This window comes from Tasmannia lanceolata, unplaced genomic scaffold (assembly GCF_043159265.1).
Source record: "Tasmannia lanceolata isolate RefF3 unplaced genomic scaffold, GAP_Taslan_0.1 ptg000015l, whole genome shotgun sequence".
NCBI lineage: Eukaryota > Viridiplantae > Streptophyta > Magnoliopsida > Canellales > Winteraceae > Tasmannia > Tasmannia lanceolata.
The window spans coordinates 46,974,769-47,001,077 of record NW_027518692.1 but is presented as its reverse complement, the minus strand read 5'-3'; the positions used below and the strand labels follow the sequence as shown (position 1 = coordinate 47,001,077).

The 26,309-nt window shown below is 38.4% G+C and overlaps 2 protein-coding genes and 1 non-coding gene across 5 annotated transcripts; 2 read left to right on the top strand and 1 right to left on the bottom strand.

Moving 5' to 3' along the window:
• Positions 1-212: 212 nt before the first annotated feature.
• LOC143891602 (3-oxoacyl-[acyl-carrier-protein] synthase I, chloroplastic-like) lies at positions 213-14,215 on the bottom strand. Its single transcript, XM_077396124.1, has 7 exons — positions 13,726-14,215; positions 12,460-12,891; positions 3,973-4,146; positions 1,777-1,890; positions 1,590-1,691; positions 731-797; positions 213-645 (listed from the first exon to the last, which is right to left on the bottom strand). The coding sequence occupies exons 1-7, from the start codon at positions 14,176-14,178 to the stop codon at positions 578-580; spliced, it is 1,410 nt and encodes a 469-aa protein (XP_077252239.1). The 5' UTR covers positions 14,179-14,215; the 3' UTR covers positions 213-577.
• On the top strand, positions 3,294-3,399 carry LOC143847702 (U6 spliceosomal RNA). Its single transcript, XR_013235218.1, has one exon. It is a non-coding gene; the product is annotated as a U6 spliceosomal RNA (small nuclear RNA).
• Positions 14,216-23,182: 8,967 nt separating the features above from the next.
• Positions 23,183-26,309, top strand: CIPK19 (CBL-interacting protein kinase 19). Of its 3 annotated transcripts, none has more exons than XM_077396127.1 (3): positions 23,183-23,862; positions 24,803-25,648; positions 25,794-26,309. In XM_077396127.1, the coding sequence occupies exons 1-2, from the start codon at positions 23,340-23,342 to the stop codon at positions 25,636-25,638; spliced, it is 1,359 nt and encodes a 452-aa protein (XP_077252242.1). In that variant the 5' UTR covers positions 23,183-23,339; the 3' UTR covers positions 25,639-25,648; positions 25,794-26,309. The 3 variants fall into 3 exon arrangements, with proteins under 3 accessions (XP_077252242.1, XP_077252241.1, XP_077252240.1); XM_077396125.1 differs by having other exon boundaries at positions 23,186-23,862; positions 25,815-26,309; XM_077396126.1 differs by lacking the exon at positions 25,794-26,309 and having other exon boundaries at positions 23,184-23,862; positions 24,803-25,752.

Below are 26,309 nucleotides of genomic sequence, written 5' to 3'. Positions count from 1 at the left end.
GTTCTTGAGTGTGTTCTTGAAAATGATTTTCTCAATGATGCTAGTGGCTATACCCAACTAGTTGTATCTATTCGTTTCCCTGTTTCTAAGGGTTTTGATATCTGAAACAAAAGACGGTGCTACTTGAAAGATAGTAAGAATTCTTCCTTCCTGTCATTTCATAATCCGAATTCCGAACAATCAAATTCACCAACAGTTGGACACAAGCAACGGATCAAAAGTTTCATGATTGAAATGGGATAAATATTTCAACAATATCTCTTTTAACATCTGACAGAATCAACTGGAAGGCGAAAAGCAAACAAAGTATCCACCCAACCATCCTAGGTTCCTAAAAACTAGATTTCCTAATATAATGTAAACTCTTCATTAACTTATTCAGCTAAAACTTACACTCATAAAAATTGTTTCCCACCACTCATGCACAAAACTGCATTTCAGAAAGCATTGATGAGAACTGCTCCCTGACCAATTGAACTTACAAAACACGAAAAAATCAAAGGAGGAAAAAGAAAAACTGCGTGTCAATCTCGAAAGAGGGGACCAACACCTGCAACTAAAGATATAGACCAATCTATCAAGGCTTGAAAGCAGAAAAGACCACCACAGAGTTGTGTCCTCCAAACCCAAAAGAATTTGAAATAGCTGCAAAAAATACAACAAATAGTCGAGCCCTGTTTTCCGGTCATCAAATAGCTAGAACAAAAATTCATAAAGTTCTGCATCTTACCAACATTCACTTCATGCTGTTGCTTTTTGTTTGCCACGGTGTCAAACTCTAGCGAAGGCTCTGGATTCTGCAGTTCATGCAAAAAACAGGCAGAATAACAAACTAGATACCAAATGGTGTGCATGCATGTTCAACATCCAGTGTCATGAACATGCCACAAACAAGTGCAAATTACATAAAACTGAAGGGAAAAGGGAATCTAAGAGTTTGCATAGGGAGCTTACCTATGCAAACCCTCCAAAAATACGGTACGGCCGACACCATAGGATGATCCAAACCGTTCATTTGGATCGCCACAACGTAATTAGGTTGTGCCTTAAAAGTCATGTCCATAGGATGGTCCTAACCCTCTGATCTATCTATTTCTTATGACTACTCTTTTTGAGATTTTATATCATGTGTGGCCGTGTAAATCCATATTTTTTGAAAAGGTACAGCCCCACACCATAGGATGATCCAAACCGTCCATTTGGATTGCCACAGTGTAAGTAGGTGGTTCCCCAAAAATCATTTCCATAGGATGATCTCAACCCTCTGATCTATAGAAGTTTCCATAATGTGCAGTCCCTCTATAGATCTCTGTAGATCATAGGGTTAGGATCATCCTATGGAAATGATTTTTGGGGACCCACCTACTTACACTGTGGCAATCCAAATGGACGGTTTGGATCATCATCTTATGGTGTTGGCCGTACCGTATTTTTGGGGAGTCTGCATAGGTAAGCTCCTTATGCAAACTCTTAGATTCCCCTTTCCCCAAACTCAAATGATCGAATAAAAAGCCTTTGTAAATGTTCTTTTTCATATCATGGGTCGTTGCTGGCAAGTTTCACAATGAAAGAAAGATTTGTATGCTTACAAATTGGTTTATAGTAGGATGCAGCCAGCCAGTATTTATTGCTTTCACGGTGGCAATGGCTTCTAGTCCTCCTGCTGCTCCGAGGCAGTGCCCTATCATGGACTGAATGGACATGAAAGTCAAAGAGAGGTAAAAAAAAACTAAATTGTCCCATCACAAACTATAACATTTGGATTTGCAAATTCACCTTGGTTGCATTGATTTTGATCTCCGAAGTGTTTTTGAAGACCTTTTTTATGGCATTAATCTCAGCCAGGTCACCAGCAATAGTGGAAGTCGCATGTGCATTTATGTAGTTAACCTGGAAATGAAACAAACATTACAAATTTCAGTACCAGTATATAGTAACAGTATAAAAATTCTAGTGGCAGTTCTAATTGATGGTGACCTTATAAACCCTGTTAAACTCAAGAGATATTATGGTGCATCTCTATATCCAATATGAGCTTCACTCCTTTTCTATTTGTTTTTTTCTTTGTTGCCTGCATAACTGCACCTGCACCTTTTTTCTCGGTTAAGAGCCATTATTTAATTTTATTTTTTTTTTGGAATGGCAAGAGCTATTATTTAATTTGTAAAGAACTACATTAGAATGTGAAAGAAACTGCATTAGATGTGCAGGAAAAGACAAAGATGTTGCTTTGCCCCTCTTTCTTCTCGCTCCCTCTGTACATCAACTGGGTGACAAATGGGGATGGACCAGTGTGTAATTTTCAAGGTTTAGTGCGTGTTGGAGGCAGCACATCTTTGGGGAACTCAACCAATAAGTATAATAAGAAAGGATGCAAGCAAGTTAAGAAAAGTTGACAATAGAATGACTGGAAATACAGTGGGATCTTTAGCAGCTATTGCACAGATGAGCAAAGCTGGTAGACAAAAGCTCAGGCAAAGCGACTTCACCCATTAATCACATGGATTCAGGTAGCTATTTCTCGCTTTCTATTTGTATTTAAGGCAGAAGATCAAAAGGAACTGAGTTGTTCGTCTCAGACAATATTACAAGCACCTTGTCCCCCCCCCCCCCCCCTCTCTCTCTCTCTCTCTCCCTTCTCACATGCATGCATCACCACTTGCCTTTTTACTATTACATTATAGAAGAAAAGGTGAAAAGAAAAAAGAAAAAAGACGAAATGCACAAGGCGTTCAACTCACTGTTTCAAAACATGGATGCGGGTCAAAACGTGGCCAAAGAAAATCCTAGTCGACACGGCACGGCGCAGTCGAGCACTCGGTTGACGCGGTCATAATTTGGTAGAGTCAAAGGAGTTTTGATTGACTTTGTAGGGTAAAATGCAGACTCGGACATTAACGCATCCAAGATAAAGAGGAGTCGACTCGGGGAAGTCTACAATGACGCGGAGGAGTTTTGAAGCTATGGTTCAACTTATACAGAAAAAAATGGTGCACAATTTAGGTGTAAGAACATAAGAAATAGAAGATGGGTAACATTTAAAAGATGTAGTCATGCTCTAATATCTTGGACAAGTGAAAAGGTTGGGACAGCTTTAGGGGAAATCTTCAGAAATTGGTACTCGGTTGTTACGAAAAAGAGAAGTAAAGAAAAAATACACCCAAGTGGAAAGCACCGCCGGCGGGATGGGTCAAGCTAAACTTTGATGGAAGCTCAATTGGCAACCCGGGTGGGGCTGGAATTGGAGGTGTGTTTCGTGATGTTAATGGTGTTGTATTGATGTCTTTCTCGGGCCCAACGGGCTTTTGTGATGCTAATGAAGTGGAACGATACAGAGAAGATTAGCATGGCCCCTGCGCAAGGATGACACGCACAAATCGAGAAATGGTGCAAAATTTTCACCATTCAAAAAAAAATAAAAATGAAGCGGAAGCGAATTCCCTTTTGTTCGCACTAAGATGGTATGTGAATCATAATTTAGGTATTTTTATAACGGAAGGCGACTTGTTTAAAGCCTTAGCTTGGGCCTCCAATAAGTGTAGGGGACCTTGGAAACTTGAAGACATCACCACTGAGATTAGGGACTTGGTTCGTGTAATTTGCCCCAAAATTCAACATATAAGAAGATCGGCCAATGAGGTTGCGGATGGCTTAGCAGAGAGGGGGGTGAATCTGTCTATGGTTGAGGTTGTTCAAAATATCCATCATGATGATGTTGGAAAAAAAATGATTGTTGTTTAAGAAATCATACTTGAACTAGAACTTGCTCAGAATAAAAATGAGCCGATTTGGTGGCACAATTGACTTTTCATTCACTTGAGCCGGTCAAATGAGTTTTTGATTGGACCTACTGGGCAAGAACCAAGTTGACTTGGGCGAGTATACAATTTACAGGGTGTTTCTAAACAGTTCTGATGATAACCGATTAGAGACAAGGTGAGTAGATTGACTAAAACACATCAAATAAAATACCTCTTCAGGTGCAACTCCAGCATCTTCAAGACTTCTTTCAATGCATGTCGAAACACCAAGTCCATCAGCTCTAGGATCTGTCATATGATAAGCATCACAATTAACTGCACCTCCCAAATACTCAGCAATAATTGGTGCATTGCGTTTCATTGCATGTTCCAAGCTCTCCAACACCTATCACAAACATCATCAAAACATTAGAAACAATACCCCCTTCCACAGACCTCTTTGGTTATTTATCCCTTGCAGAGTTTCCCAAAGTGGTTTAGTCAACATCCAAAGGTTGTGAGAGGTATATTGCTGAAACGACAAATTTAGATAAAAAAACACAGAGAGAAAAGATTAAAAAAAATATACAAACAAACGAATTACAAAACTTTTGTAACAATCAAGCCAACAAACTAAACCATGTTTCATCAAAGTTTGGTACCATTGATCGTCAAGTATTTTATTTTATTTTATTTTCATTTTTGAAAAGATATCAGGGATTTTATTAAGACGAGAGAAAATAGATACAATAGGATTATATCGGATAGAGATTGCTACACAAAAAGAGTATCTCTATGAAACCACTCTTAGCTACTGCATCAGTGTATTGGTTAGCCCCTCATGAGAAATGTAGAAAATGAAAAAGGATACCCATTACAAATATCAAGGAGCCTATTAACAATGTGAGCCGAACACCAAGGTACCAGACTGAATTTCTTAGCCCAAGCAATGGTATGTGAAGAGAGTTCCCTTGCACCACTGCTCATCAAGTATCGAAAAATAAGAAAAGAAATCACAATAGTAAAAACAAATATATAAAATTGATTACAAAAATTCGCAACATATGAAGAGATCAATTAAATCATGTTTCATTAAAATTTGGCACCATGATCATTCGTGTTTTCAATTTGAAATTCTATATAATATTGGAATCTTGTGATGAAAACTGTTGGGAGTGTCTCATTTCCCAGTAGAAACAAGTGAGGCCCTACAATTCAAAAAAAAAAAAACAAACAAGTGAGGCCCATCTCAGTTTGACTGTGAGTCTCTTTTCTATTGGGGGCTTCCTTATTTGAATAGGAAACAAAGAATAGGGTTGTTTGGGTATTGTTACATCTTATGCAGAGAGAGAGAGAGAGAGAGAGAGAGAGAGAGAGAGAGAGAGAGGGTTATTTGTAGGACGTGACGATAGTCCTGGATGGATCGTCTGGGTTGTGAGCAATGAGTGTGTAAGGATTAGGATAAGAGATTGGCAATTGTCTTTGTAAACACTCGTGCTTGTTGCGCATAGTTGAAGATCCCGTGGATGTAGGTAAACTTGTTGAACCACATACACTCGTGTCACCATTGTGTGGCTTGTAGTTTGCTTACTATCTCCATTGTGTATGCTTCGAGTAGATCGTGTTAAGCCTAATGGATTTATTACAACAAAGTGGTATCAAAGTCGTGGTTGGAGCGGTTATCGACAAAGAACAATCAAGTATGGTAGAGTTTTGAATGCTTGACGGAGAATCTAGCGGCAGGTGATGTTTCTTGGAGTTTCTTCATGGGTTAACAGTTGTTACAAATTTCTTTGCGATTTAATATTGATTTTGGAGGTATGTGGATTGATCAAAGAAACTTCGAATCGTTTGGGAGAAAAAACGAGTAGAGCTTGCTTGGAATTTTGAAACTGATTGCTGTGATAGAGAGTATCATCCAGACGACTAGAGTCGATCGGTTACTGTTTGGTTGCTGGGTTTTTTTTTTCCTAGGATTTATGTGGGAGAATATTTAGTGGTCACATCAGCTTTTTCTTGGTGACATCAGCAAAATCTTGTCTTGAAAATGGTGGTCTCTCTTTCTCTCTCTACCTTCTCTCTCCACTCATCATAATATCTTTTTCTAATTAATGCTTGTCCCCTCTTTTGTCTCCTACCTTTACCCACATAAATCCCAGGAAAAAAAAAACCCGGCAACCAAACGGAGCTGGGCATGACTGATCGGCCAGTCATTGCTTTGATCGGAATACCAAAACCAAAATTGAACCGTTTGCTTTCAAAGTTTGTGGAACGATCCAAAATTGATATGAAATAGCAGCAAAGGGTTCAACTTTAAGGCCATATCTGGCAGCCAAGAATTTTTTTTCATGATAAATCGGTGTCTCCAAGTGGTGAGAGGCGTAGGGCAGTGGGAGATGGAGAGAAATTTGAGACGATTTATCGTGAAAAAAAATTCATTGTAGCCAAACCCTAAAATTCGAGATTGACACATTTAGTGAAAAAGATAATTTTACTCTATGGCAAAAGAGAGTGAAGGATATCAATACGGTCTTGCTAAGGCAATAACAAGAAAAGAGTGGCAAGATGAAAAGGGCAAAGCCAAGCGAGTGGGAAGATATTGAATCGAGGGTTATTAGCACTACTTGACTGTGTCTTTAGAATAACATTATGTTTAACTTAATGGAGGAAGAATTTGCACTGAAATTATGGGAGAAGTTGAACGGACCAATGTTACCTGGAACGCGGGCCAAATCAGAATTCCGGACCAGAAAAGGACAGATATGAAGATTGGTCATAAAAAAAAGGACTGTAAACGCCATAAGGAGTGGCTTAAGAAGCAAGGGATTTTAGAGCAGGAGGCGAATCAGTGAGGCCGGAAGGACTCTATATGGGAAATGGGGAGAAGGCAAAAGTCAAGTTAATAGGAGTTTTTAGATTAGTTTGTGGTATGGGAACGGGGTACGATGGTAGCCCGGTACGCGGTACGATGAGGGTATAGATATATATAATTTCATATATTTTTACAAGATGTCATTCCATAGTACACACTACATACATTTAATACACACAATATAAAAAACTAATGTATGTCATACATATTTTTTCAAAAAGAAAGTTCCCGTTGGAATATATGAATATCCTTCCATAGTCCATACTACATCCATTTAATAAAAAAATAAAAAACCTGATCTATGCCCTACATATTTTTTTCAAAAATAAAGCTCTAGTTCCAATTCATCCCAAAATATATAAAATTTGTAGCTCTCTCTCCATATCTCTCTTAGTCTATATGCATCTCTCTCTTTCTCTCTCGCGGGTCGCCGCGGTTCGTCATTTTTTGTGATCCGGGTCGCTAGCGAACCACGTTTGGGATCATGCGACCCCGGATCGCGGATCGGAGGGCGGATGGTGAATCTGGTAACTATGGAACAGACTCAAGATGATGGAAGATAAGAATCTTAAGAAATATAAGTTAGCATTCAATGGATTTGTGGATCAAATCCATGAAAAAAAATAAAAAACCATGGCCAACTGATACCTCAAGATGCAGGAACACAGGAATTTTCTGGAACCTATGCCATGGTTCAGTGGATTTGTTGATCAGCTCCACAAGTTGATGAAAACATATAAGAAGAAGACAAACCCTTATTACTTCTCTTCATAATTAGTACGGCAATATGTTGGCTATACTACTATTTGAGAAGGATTCAATAAAGTTGGAAGAATTAACAAGGTCATACTCACAGATGGATGGAAAGGAATAACAACGTTTTCAATGGCCAGGGAAGATCTTGGCACCATATTGCCCTTGATATCAAATTGAAAATAATCTCTTGGTCTAAAGCAAAGAGTGGCATTCCCTACTCAGTTGGAGACATTCTGCGACATTGGCAATCAATGATTAACGAGAAGAGAGCTCAGCCACATATCAATCCGACATGGGCCCCTCCACTAGAGGGATGGTTTAAATTGACCTTTGATGGGAGCTCACTCGGTAATCCCGAGAAGGTGGGATTCGGCAGAGTAATTTGAGATGCAAATAGCCATGTCATGATGTCCTATTCGGACCCCGCCAGGACTTGTGACGCTAATGAAGCTGAAGTGTCTGCTTTACAGTTGGGTATGCGATGGTATGACAAGCACAACCTGGGCCCCTTATTGTGGAAGGCGACTCTTCAATTACTATTGCATGGGCTTCGAATCGGTGTTGCAGGCCGTGGTGACTTCGCAATATTCTTGAAGAGATTCGGGACCTAGTTCGTATTCTTCATCCACGGTTAACTCATATGAGAAGATCCACAAATGCAATGGCGGACAAATTGGCAAAGACGGGCGTTGACCTCCCTCACGTGCTTGCTTCTATCCCTCAATCTATGGAATTGCCATCTTAAGGGCATATGTGGCATTCATGCTCTTGTTATCACTGTAATGGGGACATCTTGTCCCCTTTTTGTAATGTTGCCTCGATTATGAAATGAAGTATTGTTACTTTAAAAAAAAAAGTTGGAAGAAGTCACGATGATGCTCCTATCATATGGGATGAGGAAGTGATAGGCAAGGTTTTAAATTTCGACCGAAAACTGAAATTTCGGGTTTCGGTTGAGACCGAAATTGAAATTGGGTGAAGTCGAAGCGTTACCCCGAAATTTTGAAATTTCGATCGAAATTTCGTTTTCCTAGAAATTTCGGGCTGAAATTTAAGGGATATCACCAAAAAAAAATCTGGATTTTATTCATTATTTAATATTATCCCGAAATTTCGGCCCAAATTACCGAAATTTTGTATGGGATAAAATATTACGTTATTTGATTTTGATAGATTTCGTTCGAAATTTCGGTGAGGACTGAAACGCATTCCGAAACCGAAATTTAAAACCTTGGTGATAGGGACCATCCTAGGGTCCATATTCTATTTTTTAACTATCTTTTGGGTATTTTCATGTCCCTTAAGTTATAGGAGAGGTATCTTGGTCTTTTCCTATCAAAATCACTTATGTTCTTTGAGCAATGGGTGTTTTAAATCAGGCCCGCATGTATATTACGAAAATTTTAGGTCATTAGAGAGTATTTTGGTTCAAAGTTTTAGGTTTTTGTTTAAGGTTTTAGAACTTTCTAGTTCTCTTTATTTTCTTTTATAATATATATATATATATATATATATATATATATATATATATATATATATATATATAGAGGAAAACGATTGTGAGCTTGAAGCTCATATAGCTTATATGAGCTTGAGGGCCCAAACACATGTGGGCCCACATTGTTAAGATGATCCAAAGCATTCATTTGAAAGGCCCTTACATAGATAGGGTGTGTACAAAAAAACAGCTCCATAGGATCATCCTAACCCATCCAAAAGTGGAGGGCAAAATGGACAAACACTGTTTGCCACAAATCTGCCCATTTTTGCCCTCCGCTTTTGGAGGGGTTAGGATGATCCAATGGAGCTGATTTTTGGTACACACCCTATCTATGATAGGGCCTTGCAAATGAATGGTTTAGATTACCACAAAAAATGTGGGACCCATGTGTTTGGGCCCTCAAGCTCATATAAGCTATATGAGCTTCAAGCTCACAATCATTTTCCTTATATATATATATGTGTGTGTGTGTGTGTGTGTGTGTGTGTGTGTGTGTGTGTGTAGCCCCATGGCACTTTTCAGGAATGCTATGCAATGGAATGAAAAAATATATGAAGTCTCTCTCGTATGGATGCTACGCCTTTTGCAGTGTGATGCTTCATATTAGGTCAATTTTCTATTTCTAAACTCATCTTTATCTTCTCCTTCTCTTTTCGCCCATCACTTGTCTCACCCTTCCCGGTTGGGTTTATAAACCCCTCTCCTTTTTTCTTTTTGGTTATAAACCGCTCTCCTTTCTATCTCTATCTTTCTTTTTTTCTTGATCTTGATCATTCTTCTTCATCTTGATCTTGATCGCTTTTCTTGATCTTGATTATCTATTTCCATTCTCTCTCTTTCTCTTGGCCGTCAAGGGTTCACATCATTTTGGTATCAATGCTCAGTGCTAAGGTCCCTTATAGAGTTCATTCATTTTTACGCCTCCAAGTGTTCGATAAAAATTCAATTTGAGTCACCCTTAATTAAATGCCTTAGGTAAGTTCATCTAGCACGATCGTTCGGTAAAATTCCTGATAGAGCCTAGGATCACATCAGGAAGTCTAATCGAGATGTTGGTCAAGAGCATGTATTGATGGTTCATAGTGAGAATCAGAGAGGAAGGTTGTTTGACTGGGAATCTAGAAATGGCAAGTCTAGATCCAGAGTTGGTGGGAACGACGAGCAATATTATCATTGCAAGGGTTATAGTCACATCATGCGGAAAATGTTCAAATTAAGCTGATTAGTCAAACAATAGCAGCAGTAGTCACTAGTCATAATAGATGAGCAAAGTGAGATAGTTGGCGATGTCCTCATCGTCTCCATAGATAGATTCACTTTTAAAGATGATTGTATTCTAGATTTCAGTTGCTCTGTTCATGTATGCTCTAGACGAGAATATATAATACCAAAGATAAGGGCAAATGTTGTGCCTTCATGTGATGGGTCGACTTGCGATGTCACAGGATTTACGGCTATGAACATAATGCTTGATGGAGTGATATGTACTTTGGTGTGGCATGTCCCAAAGATGTGAAAGAATCTAGCGTCGACGGGCGAGTTGGACTCCAGGAGTTGCACTTGCAGGTATTCAACTGTTGGTGGGGCCATGAAAATCACGCATGACCATATACTGGTGGAGAGGACGACGACAAATAGTGTCCCTAACACCTAGATGGATAATTGAAAATGAAGTGGCAAGTTCGCGCACAAAGTCTCTTTCATAGTTGGTGTAGAGACGAGTTTGTAAGTTGCAAACGATAGTGATCAGGTGATAGTTCTTGCTGGCGGATAAGATGGGTCGAGATCCCTCTTCAAAGTTGACAACCTGAGTTGATTTAAAACAAGTTACACATCTGCATTGACCATGTTGACCAAGTCAGGTGGAAGCATGACCAGGAAGATTCGAGTATGCATATCTAGTAGTTGCAGGCCCATGAATGTTTGGGATGACGGCAAAAAAGTGGAGACAGCAACAAAAAATCTTCAAAGTGGTTAGCAAACAATTCAAGGCGGAGATTATTGGGATTGCGTCATGTTTCCCACTAGAGACAATTGGGATCGTGCTAGTTTGAATAGGAGTCTCTTTTTCTCTTGGGAGGTTCCTTATTTGAATAGGAAACAAAGAAAGAGGAGAGTTGATTACGTTTTAACTTAAATATATAAGGTATTGTGTTACATTAATGCAAAGTCAAAAGAAGAGAGCTTTTCATGGGGAGAAGAGAGACGACTAGGGGTTTTCTCTTGGGCGTAATGATAGCAACGATTTGATCTCCTAGGTTGTGAGAGTTGTGCTTGTAAGGATTGTGTTAGGGGATTGGCGACTATCTCTTTGTAATCTCTTGTGCTTGTTGCTCATAGTGGAAGATAGTTTCTATCGCATGGATGTATGCAATAAACTCGTGTCTTCATTAAGTGGCTTATGGTTTGTTTACTATTTCCATTGTGTATGCTCCGAGTTTATCACGTTACACTCAACGGATTTATTTCAATAAATATAAATATTACAACTATAAAAAACTAAAATGGTAAAACATCACAACTATCATCGTTAAGAAACCTTGCTTGCATACAACTCCATGTAATGCCTCCAGGCTTAAGTCGTATTTGTTCTCAATTCTGTCCCAGAGATTGCTCTGTTTCTCTCTTGAAAAAATATTTAGAAAAATATAAGAAACCACTACATATACTAAATTTAACAAATACACACATATTTTCATACATAAATCATCCACCAGATGTATGTAGCCATGAAATTGGCTCTTTATAAGCCTAATTAATATAAATTTTTTCCAAAACACAGTAAAAAGAATCGAAAATAGGTAAGGTCACCCCTAGGTGTAAAATGCAATATATTTATATCTCGAATTCTATCTCATGTACGTTCCCATGACCCCCCTAAGATAATAATATGGGCTCGAAGCCCCCATGCTCTAATGCTTGTTGTGTGGTTTGTGGGTGGGTGTGGGGGCACATAATAAGCGAACTTTTGTACTATGAAAATCATAGTTTCTTGAAACTTGGAGAACCTAAAATGCATGAAAAAGAGGGTTTCTTTTTACACTTCAACCCTCTCATTCGATTAAGAAAGGTAGCTTACATTAAGAGCCCCTCGACGGATATAAACCAACCACATTTGAGGGGCAAAGATGGAAGAAAAAAAAACTATTATAAGTGAGATTTTTCTGGTATTTTTTAATCAATTAGATTGGAACTGGGTGTTCTCACTGAAAAATCCGAAACACCAAATCAGACCAAAACAAACCAAAATTATTGAAGCTCCGAATGGAAAGTTTAGTTTCGGGTTGTGTTTTAAAATCCATTCCGAAACGAATTTTTCAAAGGTTACATTTGAAACGGAACAAAATTGACAACTAAATGATTAGATTGGTTACTAACACTTCAACGCCCCTTGGCTACACTTCATTCTTGTTAGCTCAAAGGTGGCCCTTGAGGCATTGGAGTTAACCCTCAGCTATGAGGCAATCATTCCAGAACTTTAGACGGCAAAGAAAAAGTACGATGAGCATAAACCTACCCAAGAAGTAAATTTAGACCATTTTAATTTCAATACTACAACATATGAACACCCAAACTCATTTTATACGTACCAATACCCCAGCACCTTCACCCATAACAAAGCCATCTCGATCTTTATCCCATGGCCGTGAAGCAGTCTTGGGATCATCATTTCTCTGTGATAAAGCTCTACATGCAACAAAACCCCCTAAACCAATGGGAATAATTGCGGCTTCAGTTCCACCAGCAAGCATTAGATCTGCCTCACCTCGACGGATATGATTAGCAGCAGCGTAGAAGCAATAATTAGAGGTAGCACATGCAGTTGATATTGAATAGTTTGGGCCCATGAAACCAATTTCAATTGCAAGCAAGGCAGATCCCATGTTTGTTATGGCATATGGAATGAAAAATGGAGTGATTTTCCTATGTCCTCTCTCTATAAGAGCTTGAACACCATCAGAAAACACCGTAAGACCACCCATGCCTGTTCCAACAAGCACACCAGCTCGTATTTTATCAATCTGCAAACATCACATAAGAGCTATGATAAGACAAGAAATCCAAACTAGATCAGAATCAATAGAACATGAATGATGGATTAAACATAGACAAATGAAGTTGCATATTAACCATCCATAGAAAAATAGTGAAAGAAAATAAGTAATCCAACAAAACAATAATGGCATCACTAACAATAATTGCATAAAGAGCAAGGTTTTAATTTCGGTTTCGGTACCAATTTCGGACCCCACCGAAATCCAAAATTTCTGGCCGAAGTTTGGTATTTCAGTTCAAAATTTCAGACCGAAATTCCGAAATTTCGGACCGAAACTTTTTAACAATTTTTTTTAAAAAATAAAATGCCATTAAATTGAAATTTCGGACCGAAATTACTGAAATTTGGTAAAGGGCGAAATCCAAAATTTCGGAATTTCGCCAAATTTCGGTTTCGGTCCACACCGAAATCCGAAATTTTGGATTTTGGCCGAAATTTAAAACCATGATCAAGAGTATACCTTCTTACATGCCTATTTTGGACTCACATGGACATCAATAGATACAATCCAAAACTAAAATCAGAACCATATGTAGTCAATTAACAAAACCAAAACCACATTAACAAAATAACTCCCTAATTTCTTAAAGAAAAAAAAAAAAAAAAAAAAACTTGAACAAGAGTAGTTCAAATTTTATTTTGATGGAATATCCCTCTAAATAAGCCATAACTAAATCATTTCCCTCTAAATCGTGGAGATGAATAAATATTCTTAGGAAAATTTAATCCACAATAAATATTTTTCCTTCAATAAAAAAACAATACATGTCAAAAAAAAGAACAAGATTTACAATTATACCTTATCGAGATTTCCGGCACCGAGGCCGGAATTCTCCAAAGCCTTCTTGCCGGCGACGAGACAATACCGGAGGACATCATCGAGCCGTCGATCGTTCTTACCGTCAATATAACCGTCGGATTTGAAGCCACGGATCTGACCTCCGAATCTAGTGGGGAATTTGGAGGCATCAAATCGATCAATGGGTCCGATTCCGCTCTCTCCGGAAAGAAGACGGTCGTAATAAGTGTCGACATCGTTTCCAAAAACGGAAACCAGACCCATTCCGGTGATTACCACTCTCTTCTTCGGATCTGTTTCCCTTTTGGGAACAGAAGCAGAGGCCGAGATTGAAGGAGGGTTTTTGTGGTTTGGGCGATTGAAATTGGGCCGTTGGATTCGGATCGGAGATTTTCTGCGGAGGGAGAGTGGGTGGGGAGAAATGCGGAGGGAAGGCGATTGGAGGACCTCCATTGTTGTTATTTTTTTCTCTCTCTCTATGGATGGGACAGACTTGTTATGTATCTCTCTTTATTTTCTGGGCACTGATATTTGCACTACCGTCTTTTTATGATTGCACTAACTCTGCATGTCTTTTATTATTTAAACTTCTGTCAGTGGTTATTACAGTTCCTAAAAACTCTCACAAGTCAATTAAAAAAAGAAAAAATAAAGCAGAGTTTGTGCAATTATTAAAACATGGCAGTGCCAATATCAAAATGTAACTGAAACTGAAAGTGTTTTGCTTTTATTAAGAAGCTGTAGAGGATGACGTGTTATTTTGTAAACTAGTTGCAGTCCCGTGAGCAACAAAGAAAAAATTATGATCTCGATGAAATCGTGATGGTTATGGAGATGTGCTAAAATCGTGACAACCCCAATAATTTTGCCGGCAATATCAACATGACTTCAAATAGAAAGGAATAATTTGGGGGAGAGATGTGCTAAAATCCAACTTTAAAGACAGAATTTTTTTTTTTTGTAGGTGTAGAATACCGAACGTTTTGCTCTAAAATTCCTTTTTTGTAAGTATAGAATACCAAATGTTAAGGAGTAGATATATTAAATTAGATTAGACTGGTAGCGAGCAAAAAAAAAAGAAACAGCCCAATTTTCTAGGGGCGAGGATTCTAGTATATATTTTGGGATATACCGCTTATTCTAGAAATAAGGGGTATAGATTGCATGGGAACTTCTAATAAGTTCTCTTTTTAAATTGCAACTTTGAATAAGTTGGAAATTTTATTCGTTGTTATTAGGAAATTGGTAATAAATCGGTAGCAAAAAGTTTGAGAGAGATTTTCGTTTGGTGCATTGTAAAGTTTAAAAGATAGTAGAGAGAGATTTTAGGAGGATTTACTTTTTCTATAATTTATTTTTTTGTTTTTTTGTTTTTTTAAAGAGAAGATGTTTTTGTAAAGAAGATTAGGAATTAGCTATGCCCGTTGAATTTTTTGAAATGAGAAATTAGATTTTTGAACCCACATTGAGAAACAAACAAAAGAAATCTGTTAGATGAAAAAACAATGCATGGATTACTAAAAATATTAGTAGATAATATTATTAGATATTAGATTTGGTTGCCTTTTGCAATAGAAAAATAAGAACAAAAGAAATGCTATCAATTTTGGAAATGAACTAACAAAAACCAATGAAGAAAATAATGGCAAAAAATACGACAAAAGAATGTACTGTTCACATAGCATTCACCTCACCTCCCTAAAATTTAAGCTAACCCATCGAAGGCATATGAAAAGCAAATGAGTTGATCAGAAACTACCCAAATAGAAGAAATAAATAAAATAAAGCCATGAACATACCATTCACCATGCTAAAACAACACAAACCCATCTCTAAATTACAAAAACATGGAACAAAAGGAATAAAAAAATAAAAATTCTAGAGGCAGAATATACTCACATACAACCCAAGGTGTATCGTTAGGTATAAATCCATCAAAACCTACCTGCATAGATGCGTTAATTCGGTGGAAGTGAGGAGGTATTTATGAAAAGTCACAAAAAGATGCGGTATTAGAAATGAATAGATGCGTCAATAAAATAAAATAAATATAAATGAATAGATGCGTGAGAAAAAAAGGGCTGATTGAGAATAATACAGTTATTAGTAACCAGTTGAATAGTTGCAGTGAATAGATGTGTTAAAAAAAGAATAGATGCGTTAAAAAAAGAAAGGGTTGCATTGTGAATAGATGCGTTGAAAAAAGAAATGACAGTGAATAGATGTGTTAAAAAAAGAAATGGTTGCATTGTGAATAGATGTGTGTTAAAAAAAGAAAGGGCTGAATGCGGTTTGCAGAGGGAGTGCCATGTGGCACACTCTCAGCGTACCACATCCAGCTTTATATAGATAGTATAGATGGGCATTTTACACGCGTCTGATGCAATGAAGAATGCTTCGAAGTACATTGTGGGCCCCACCTTTGAATGATCTGACCCATCCATCTGACATTATAGCTAACCTAGGACCACTGGTGAGGAATATAATGAAACTGTGCAAAGAGTTTAGCAAACTTCACAACATTATATTGAACTTCGGGACATTATAGCTATCATGGTCAAACGAATTATTCAAAGAAGATCGTTTAATCGTAGCAAGAACACACTCTTCTTATCACCACCCTATTTCGTAGTAGAAGTATTTACCGGTTCTCCTGCAAAATATGTTGGTCTCGCAGAAACAATTAAGGAGTTTCAACAGATCCTTTCCGAGGAATTTGATGGTCTTCCCGAGCATGCCTTTTTTCAATGGGTAACATTGATGAAGCTACCGTGAAGGTTGTAAACTTAGATGTGGAGAGCAAGTTGAAGAAATGACCTTCAATCTTTGTGTATTGACTCCTAATCAAATTATTTGGGATTCAAAGGTGAAAGAAACTATTTGATAAATAATAGTGGCCAAATTGGCATATTACCAAATCACACTTATTGCATGTTTGTCACAGCTTTAGATATAGGTATTCTGAGAATACCCCTAGACGACCAATGGTTAATGAGGGCTCTGATGCCGTTTTTTCAAAAAGTATGGTACGACTCACACCATATGACCATCAAAATTGTCCATTTGTTGGGCCACGGCTTAAATAAGCTGTGCCCCAAAATTCATTTCCATAGGATAGTCCCAACGCTCCGATCTATAGAAGTTTCCATAATGTGTGGTCCCACTATAGATCCGAGGGTTGGGATCATCCTATGAATATATATGATTTTGGGGCACAACAACCATTACAAAAAAATGATTTTGGGGCACAACCTATTTATGTCGTGGCCCAACAAATGGATAGTTTAGATCGTCTTATGGTGTGGGTCGTACCGTACTTTTTTTGAAAATTACAGGTTTATACGGCCACACATCATATAATTTCTCCTTACTTTGGATCTCCTATAGCCAAAAAATTGGCCAAAGCAAGACCTGTAGATATGGATGATTCACATCATTCAAAGCTGGGAACCACTATGATATTTTCATTCTTTAAACAAAAATTTACAAGGAATTGCTTCACCTCCTTCGTAGTGCGTGGCCCAAAAATTAGTCTTTTACTTCTCTTTTGCGAATGGCTGAGATTGAAATACAACTTTGGCTAACCTGTTAAGGTCAATGATAGTGGCACTTCCATGTTTTGATTATTGCACAAACCCACTTTGTCTTTTACTATTTAACCAGCTGTCAATGCTTATCACAATTCCCAAAAAAGCACTCAAATCAAATTAAGAAAGAAAAGACGAGATGAGTTAGTGCAATTATCAAAACATAATAGTGCCAATAACAGTAGCCCTTTAAATTTTGCCATCACTGTAATTTGTAAATGATAAAATTACCACAATGGTGTTGTTTATCTTTTATCTACAAATTATAAAGCTACTCTTAGGGATAAACTTATTTAACTTTGCCATCCCTATATTTTGTAAATGATAAAACTACCCTTGTCTTTCATCTACAAATAGTGCTACTACTCACTGGCATAAATCTCTATATTAAAAAATGTTTGATGTTTGTCTTTTATCTACAAATCATAATGCTACTACTTATTAGCATAAATTCCTGTATTAAAAACCATCGTCTCACGCGTGCCTAGCGGGTCCCGGGTTTTATTAAGATTGAGGCCGGCGTTGTTAGCGGTCACTCATGCCTAGCGAGTCCTAGTTTTATTAAGGTTGGGGCAGGCGTTGTCAGTGGTCGCTATGAGCAATCTTTCACCTTTCTATTTGCATCAACAACTAAAACGTGTTGCGAGGCTTCTCATTCTCACCCAATTAAGCAGGCAGAAATCGATTGTTGCCACTCAAATCTGACTCAGGTCGATCAAAGGACCTTCCCGGGCCTAGCTGGTAGAGGAGAGGTCGATAGGGTGATCTGCAATCAAAGAAGGTTAGGAATGCCCGAGGCCGTAACCCCTGGAAAGCCCTTTGACACGCAAGTCAGTAAAGGCAACATATAGAACTAAGTGCCATGTGCTTAGAGTCTCGGTGTTCGGTCTCTCATACCTGGATTCAATTAATGAACTGGAGTTGAATTCAAAGTCCCCATTAATGGTGTGAGAGTTTTCCTTTTATATGTGGACATTCCGTAATCCATACGTGAAGATGGTGCAGTGGCCATGGCAAATTTGGCAATCCCTGGCATTGGTGTCTGTATATATAGGTGCTGCATGACTGTTTAGGCGTGGCATGCAAAAGGGAGTGATTGGCTCTAAATCTACATATGTTGTATGACGATGTCATGGTTGTTACTAACGTTGCACTGTCCCATAAGCTTCAGCTTGGTGACAGATTGGGCTGTAGAGTGACCCGTGGCTTCTGGATTCTGTATAGGCTAGAGGTACCGTGTTGGCCGAGGACTTGGTTGCCTGCCGATGATCCACTTCCTCTATGCCATGTGGCAGTCTTTCGTCCGGGGTCTTTGGGGGATCAGGATACGTGTCGGTGCCCATTTTACCCCAATCATGGATTAATGGGAATCTTTTGGAAGCGACTAAGAGTCACTCCGAAGAATCCTAATGTTTAGTCCAAAAAGAAGGTGAAAATTCCAAAACAGACTTAGCGGGTCGGATAGCGGAATGGGATTTGCAGATTTTTTGCATTTCTCATCCTCCACACCTAAAAAAGGGAAGAATCCCTTAAAATAATGGTTGCCGAACAATGCCCCAAGTGTCTGAGAAACTAGAGTTGGTGGAAGAATGGCAAAGCATCATCCCGATCTTATTGTGTACAGAAAGAAAGGCAATATAGCTCTTATATCATATGAAACAACAAATTACTTCAAAAGCTTAAGTGGTTAGAGCTGGTGTTATTTAATCATTCATACTTAGACATGGGGATTTCTATTTCATACTGATGTAATAATGCACATGCGCGGCAGAAGAAAGACATGGATGGTTGTCCCAAAATTATCAATTTAGGGAGTGCCAAAACTTCAAAAAACGATGAAGCATGGCTGGGGATTCCAATGATCGATTCCACCATTTTGCATGTGGTATGTTTTCCAATGGTCCATTCCATCTTTTGCATGAGGTATGTTGATAATCTTTTCTAATTAAAATTAGAGAAACGGTAGTTGATTGGTGTTGAATTTCCAAGTAAATCCTTTCCGTTTCATGTGAAATACCGATAGGAATTTGATAAAAAAAAACAATGTCTGTCATTCGTTTTCTTTCCAAAAAGATTTTTCAATTGAAAACCACATTTGGTATTCTCTCTCAGCATATGATGGGGCCCAATATTTTGAACCTGATATAATGATAGGGCGGGGCCAACAATTTATAAACCATGCCTAGCATGGGTGAGGTATAGGGTAGGGCCCAACAATTTATAACCATGCCTAGCATGGGTGGGGGCCATCATTTTACGCCTCATGTTAATTATTGATGGGATGGGGCCACAGCTTAAACTCAAGCTTTTTTCATGTGGATAATGTTGGGGACCAAAAAAATGGCCCTAGAAGGAATTCGTCAAGCGCAATTTTCGTTACAACGACTATAATTGGCAAAAAGTGTCTGAGATAAACGTATGAAAGTCTATTGATTGATTAGGATGTTTGGCTTGTGAGTTTTCCCGCCACATAAGAGTGTGAGTGTGATTTGGTTGAATTTGAATTTGTCTTAGAAAAATCGAGGGTTTTTTTACATCATGGCCCTCCTAAACTCATTAAAACTTGTTTCGTAATAATCATGGGATATTTGTTTACCATTGTAAGGGAAGAGATGGGTAGGAGTGAAAGATTTGTGGGATGGTTGGGAGGGCATGGGATGCACTCCTCACTCACCCCCCTCTCACCAGCCCTCTATGACCCTCCCTCACCTTGGGTAAACAAGCATTCCATGTTTTTTTTTTTTTTTTCATGGTTTCCAAGCATGCAATAATGTAATTATAATCCCTCATTTATGCTATATATAAAGTGAAGCCCCCTCATACATAAGGAAAAGCCTAAGCTTTTATTTCCATACCTAAACCATTTGTTGACTTTTTTTGGTAGGTAAGCTGGGGTTGAATTTTGTGACCTTTAGGTTGAGAGACAAAGCCTCAACTATTGAGCTACATGCCTAACCGATTGTTGACCTTTCCAAATAAAAGAAATTGAATGTTACAGAAAGATAATAAATTAAAAAGAAAGACTCGTGTTACGGAACCGGGTATATGACCAAATCGGGAACTGATCAAATCCTGGCTTCCCATATGGCCCGAAAGGTAGAGACGAAATTTTTTGCCACTCTATAATTTCCAAACGAAATATTGCCTGCCCCTTGGATTTTGCCGAAATGTCCGCCTCTCTTTAATCTCCAAATGAAATCTTTAATTTCCAAATGAAATCTTGCCCGCCCTCCCTAGGATTCTGCGGAAAAGTCTGTCCATCTTTAATTATGGTTTTAAATTTTGATCGAAATCCGGATTTCGGTGGGGACCGAAACCAAAATTTGGCGAAATTTCGAATTTTGGCCTTTTCCAAATTTGAGCCGAAATTTTGGAATTTCGAAATGAATTAAATAACCTTTTTAAATTATTACCAAATTTCAACCAAAATTTTGGAATTTTGGTCGAAAATTTGAAATTTCAGGGGTCCGAAACCGGTCCCGAAACTGAAATTTTAAACCATGTCTTTAATATCCAAACGAAATCCTGTTTTGGAAATGATTTCCTTTCAAGTTTATCTCTCCTAAGATATCTCTCCTAATCTCTCATTTTCTTAGAAAATTTATCAGGTATTTAAGGCATTTCACCTTGTTTCCAAAAACAGCTATTTTTTGTGGCATTTTTAAGGCATTTAAGATCTTCATCTCTACCGTTCATTCTAAATTTCAACACCTAATATGTCTAGGCCTCTAGAGTCCAAAAGCAAGGTACATTTGGACTCGGAAGGAAGGGCAGACAAATATTTAAAAGGAGAAAAATAAGTGTATAACTGTATCCATTTTTTATGGTGGGGGAGGGAGTAAAGTCCATTATTTTTTCAAAAAGTAAGTTGGGCCCACTTCATAGGATGATCCAAACGTTCATTTTGTTGGGCCACAACCTCAATAAGTTGTACCTGTAAATGATCATCTCCATAGGATGACCCTAAGCCTCTGATTTGTAGAGGGACTGATTTGAAAAGGGACTGCACATTATGGAAAATTTATAAATCCGAGGGTTAGGATCATCCCATGGAGATGATTTATGGGGTACAACCTATTTACATTGTGGCCAAATCCAACAAATAAATAGATTGAATCATCTTATGAAGCGGGCCCAATGTACTTTATGAAAAATATTGGACTTAACCTCAAACACCGTATAAAATCTCCTCTTGCTCTACCCATGAATCCTATTTCCATATTCCAATTTTATTTTTATTTTTTATAAAAAAAAATGTCATAACATAGAAGCCCCAATTGATTATTACAGTACACAAAGAAAAACAAGAGAAAAATGAGTGTTTTCATCACTTAATGGGGTCGAGAAATAAATGTGAATGATTTTTTTTTTAAATTAAAAGCAATTTGATTTGAAATTTATGTCAACTTCTGATTTTTTTTACTTTATATTAATTTAGTAATTGTTATAAAACCGCCATCCTCTGCCCCCCCCCCCCCCCCCCCCCCCCGAGCAAATTCCTGGCTCCGTCCCTATCGGGTCTTACTAGGGGCCATGAAAATGAAATCAAGACGATTTATCGTGTAAAACACTACAAGGACTTACATGGTCCTAGTCCATCTGGACGGATTTCCCATGCGGCCTGTACACATATTATGCGTAGTCTAGGAGAAATCTCATTTTTTTGTCATCGTTCTGGTAGTTGTTCATTTTGTCAAACTTATGTTTTTTTGTTCTTATCAATAACATCACGTAATCAAGGTAGAAGTGGGGCCAGACAATTGTCTTTTAGGCAAAGGGATAAATCATAAAAGTGACTTTCTTTTTAAACTTGCCCCTTTGGATGTACCAAAAAGTTGGAAACTAAAATGTGGGAAATCCAGGCATTTTCCATTTCCTGCCTTTATTTGGTTGTCATGTACTATTTACATGTTAGGCATTGTCAAAGGTAAATTTTCCAAATAACGGCTATTTTACATTGTTTAACTTTCATCTCAGATCAGAAAAAAGAGGGATGGTAGAAATGGAAATCCATATCCCTTGCATTCTACTTCAATATTACGATTTGATGTACCGACGCTGAGGCCATGTTTGACAGCCATGAAAATATTTTCCACGAAATATTATGTTATCCCGTGGTGGGAGAGGGAGAAAATTAAGAGACGCAGGAGGGAGAGGGTAAGAAGTGGATGAAAATATGGAAAACTGACTTTTTTCTTTCCTATTTTTCTACCACTTATCATTTCATCATTCCTACCTTCTCTCGAGTTTATATATGGTGGCCGAACATCAAGTGTAAAGGGAGGAGAGAAGAAAAAAACACCCATCCTTGATTTTCGATCTAATATGAGCCATCTTTTTTATCCCAAAATGCCTAACTAGCCGGTAAACTTTTTGTTGGTTCAAAAATCAAGCGTAAAGTTTTTCTCTCCGGCCATCGTATTTTCTCCCTTCTCTCTACACTCTCCTCCCCCATAATCCATAGAAAAAAAATTTACGGCTGCCAAACATGGCATAAAACAATTTTTTTTTAGCAAGACATCGTCCTACTCTCGAGAAGGTACCTCTTCGTAGCAAGTTGTTTGGCATTTTGGCCACCTAAACTTGCCAAAAATAATGCCATTTCTCCCTTAAAACAAAAAACCCCAAAAATGTTGTTCAAATGCCGAAATTACGAAAAAACTCAGAAAAATCGAGGGTGATCTCCCTCTCCTCAATTCAAATCTCCCACCTCGGCAATTAAGATCCTTCCACGTTTTCACTATTTTTAGTCACGCGTAGACCGTTAGTTGCAAATCACTCTCCTTCGTCAAAAGCGCCCTCTAGATTCCAGCCCTTAATTTCCAAACAAAGCGAAACCGTTACAAAACTACACGAACCCCCCAAAAAAATGCCAGCTGGCAAACGATAATCGTCACCGTTAAATCGTAACCCTTTTTTAATTCAACTTAAAGCGTTCTTCCGTCTTCTCTCTCCAAAAAGCCCGGAAACGGGCCAAGAAGAAGAAATGGTATTGGATATGAAATTTTGAACCAGTTGCCGGAAAATATGAAGAAGAAGGAGAATCAAACCCTACTTCTTGGCCGTTACGAGGTCGGAAAGCTTCTCGGCCATGGAACCTTCGCGAAGGTCTACCATGCTCGGAATGCGAAATCTGGAGAGAGTGTAGCCATTAAGGTTTTGGATAAAGAGAAAATTTTAAAAGGAGGACTTATAGCTCACATAAAACGCGAGATCTCGGTGCTCAGGCGAGTTAGGCACCCGAACATTGTACACCTTTTTGAGGTTATGGCTACGAAGGCTAAGATCTATTTTGTAATGGAGTATGTTAGAGGAGGAGAGCTGTTTAATCGTGTGGCTAAGGGGCGGTTAAAGGAAGAAATTGCGCGAAAGTATTTTCAGCAGATGATCTCAGCCGTTGGATTTTGCCATGCGAGGGGCGTTTATCATCGGGATCTTAAGCCGGAGAATCTGTTGTTGGATGAGCATGGTGATGTTAAGGTGTCGGATTTCGGACTCAGTGCGGTGTCGGATCAGATCCGCCAAGACGGGCTTTTTCACACGTTTTGTGGTACTGTGGATTTTTAATAGGGTTAAGGTGCATTGGAAACATAATTTTATACATGAATTTGCGAATGTTTTGAGACTTTTCCACACTTTTTGCAGTGTTGTGAAACAACCAATTACTCCAAAAGCTTAAGTTCCGAGAGTTTGTGTTATCTGATCATTTATACTTAGTGTTGCCTTACATATTTTTAATAGGGTTAAGGTGCATTGGAAACATAATTTTACGTGTTTTGAGACTTTTATATACATGTTTTGTTTAAAAAAAAAGTCTAAAACATGTGTAAAGACGGGCTTTTCCACACCTTCTGTGGTACTGTGGAACAACATATTACTTCAAAAGTTTAAGCTGTTAGAGTTTGTGTTATTTAATCATTTATGCTTAGGCACTCCCTCTCACGGCCCCTTATTTTGGGTTGGAGGTTCTGTTCCTCGTTCACATGTGTAATTATTTGCCTCTTTTTTGTCAATTGTGATTTGAAGTTCAAAGTCTGTATTACTCTTCCAAATGTGGCTCACCTAAAAAATGCATTTCTTTTCTGTTTCATAGCTTTAGATGATCTTTTTTGTTATTTTCATATCTTTGAATCTTAAAGTTCATCTTCCAAATCATTCTTTCTTAGCTTTGGATTGCTATTTTCATAGCTTTGACTTAAAAGTTCCTCTTTCAATTCTGTGTTTTATATTAGAATCACACATACATTTGTAAGAAATAAACTTTTGTTGGCTATTGTTCCTCTCATTACAAATAGATTTATTTGTCTGTCATGCTTTTGTTTCATTACAAACTTTGGTATGGCTCTGGTGTTTTGCTCTTAAACTGCTAAAGAAATCAGTTGGTTACAGACTTTTAATATCAAGGAGTAGTTGGGTTTTGAACCTAAGACTTGCCATGAGGCAATAGCTCTGTTCCAGTTTGTGTTATTTAATCACTTTTACTTCAACAGGTACACCGGCTTATGTCGCGCCGGAGGTTCTTGCCAGGAAGGGATACAACGCGGCGAAGGTAGATATCTGGTCTTGTGGCGTGATTCTGTTTGTTCTCATGGCTGGATATCTCCCTTTTCACGATCAGAATGTTATGGCTATCTATAGGAAGATCTACAAAGGTGAATTCCGTTGTCCAAGATGGTTTTCGCCCGATCTCACTAGTCTCCTTTCCCGTCTTCTCGATTCGAATCCGGAAACGCGTATCACGATACCAGAGATCATGGAGAACCGCTGGTTCAAGAAAGGATTCAAGCTCGTTCGTTTCTACATTGAGAATGACCAGCTCTGCAATGTCGATGATGACTTCATAGATGAAGCAGAAAATTCAGTATCCGAGTCTGAAACCTCTTCCCCTGAGAGAGAGAAACACCCTCTAGGACTGCCTAGGCCAGCGAGTCTGAATGCTTTCGATATCATTTCGTTTTCGCAGGGTTTTGATCTTTCTGGGCTGTTTGAGGAGAATGGGGAGGAGTCGAGGTTTGTTTCGGGTGCTCCGGTATCGAGAATTATATCGAAACTGGAAGAAATTGCGAAAGTGGTGAGCTTTACAGTGAGGAAGAAAGATTGCCGGATGAGTTTGGAAGGTTCGAGAGAAGGGGAGAAGGGGCGTTTGACAATTGGGGCGGAGATATTCGAGCTCACGCCATCTTTGGTGGTGGTGGAGGTTAGGAAGAAAGGGGGTGACAGAGGAGAGTATGAGGAATTCTATAATAGAGAGCTGAAACCAGGATTGCAGAACCTTGTGTTTGGTGATCAATCCGCTTCTGCCGATCTTGTCTCGGATTCTGAATAGGGAGAAAGAAGTATGTTCTTCATCTTCCTCTTGTTTCTTTTCATTGTCTCTTGGAATTCTGTATTGTACATACATTTCTAATTTTACTTTTTATCTTTCTTTTGTGTTGTTTTATGTTGTCCTACTTGTATTGACAGTTAGAACTTAGAACACAGTCTATTTATGCTATTTTGTAGGTGAGTATCTTTACTTTATGATTATATACTGTGAAAAGAGAAAGAACTACCAGCGAACCTGCCCAAGTGCGCAAATTGGCTAACATCAAAAACAGATTCTTTATCCCAGGCAGTTCAGAGTGGGAGGCGTATTACTTAATATAAATCGATACCCAAGAAAGAAAATTTTTCTTCACACTACCTCTGAGTAAGAGGACAAGGACCACTACTTTAGCAGTGCTGATGAAGACAACCCAAAAATTGATGATCCTTTACTGGTCTCAATTGTTAACAGGAGGCACAATCCAGTCCCTGTAAAAATGCCTCATCACTCCAAATGAATACAATTGGGGCATGGAATGTCAAGGGGTATGTTCCAAGGTAAAGAGAGGGGCAGTTAAAATGCTGATTCATCACAGTAAGCCCCCATTCATCTGTCCTTGAGACCAATGTAATCAAATGGTTATTCCGCCCCTGTTTGCTCCCCCCATCTATTAGGTATTGTTTATAGGGATA

Bases quoted from the DNA above. Each gene is read 5' to 3' on its own strand.
- LOC143891602 (XM_077396124.1), bottom strand. From the start codon at position 14,178: ATGGAGGTCCTCCAATCGCCTTCCCTCCGCATTTCTCCCCACCCACTC. The intron at 1,891-3,972 runs GTATTTTATTTG...TTTCATTTCCAG, and splicing joins CTGGAGTTGCACCTGAAGAG to GTTAACTACATAAATGCACA. The intron at 1,692-1,776 runs GTGAATTTGCAA...ATGTCCATTCAG, and splicing joins TCAAAATCAATGCAACCAAG to TCCATGATAGGGCACTGCCT.
- CIPK19 (XM_077396127.1), top strand. From the start codon at position 23,340: ATGAAGAAGAAGGAGAATCAAACCCTACTTCTTGGCCGTTACGAGGTC. The intron at 23,863-24,802 runs GTACTGTGGATT...TTACTTCAACAG, and splicing joins GCTTTTTCACACGTTTTGTG to GTACACCGGCTTATGTCGCG.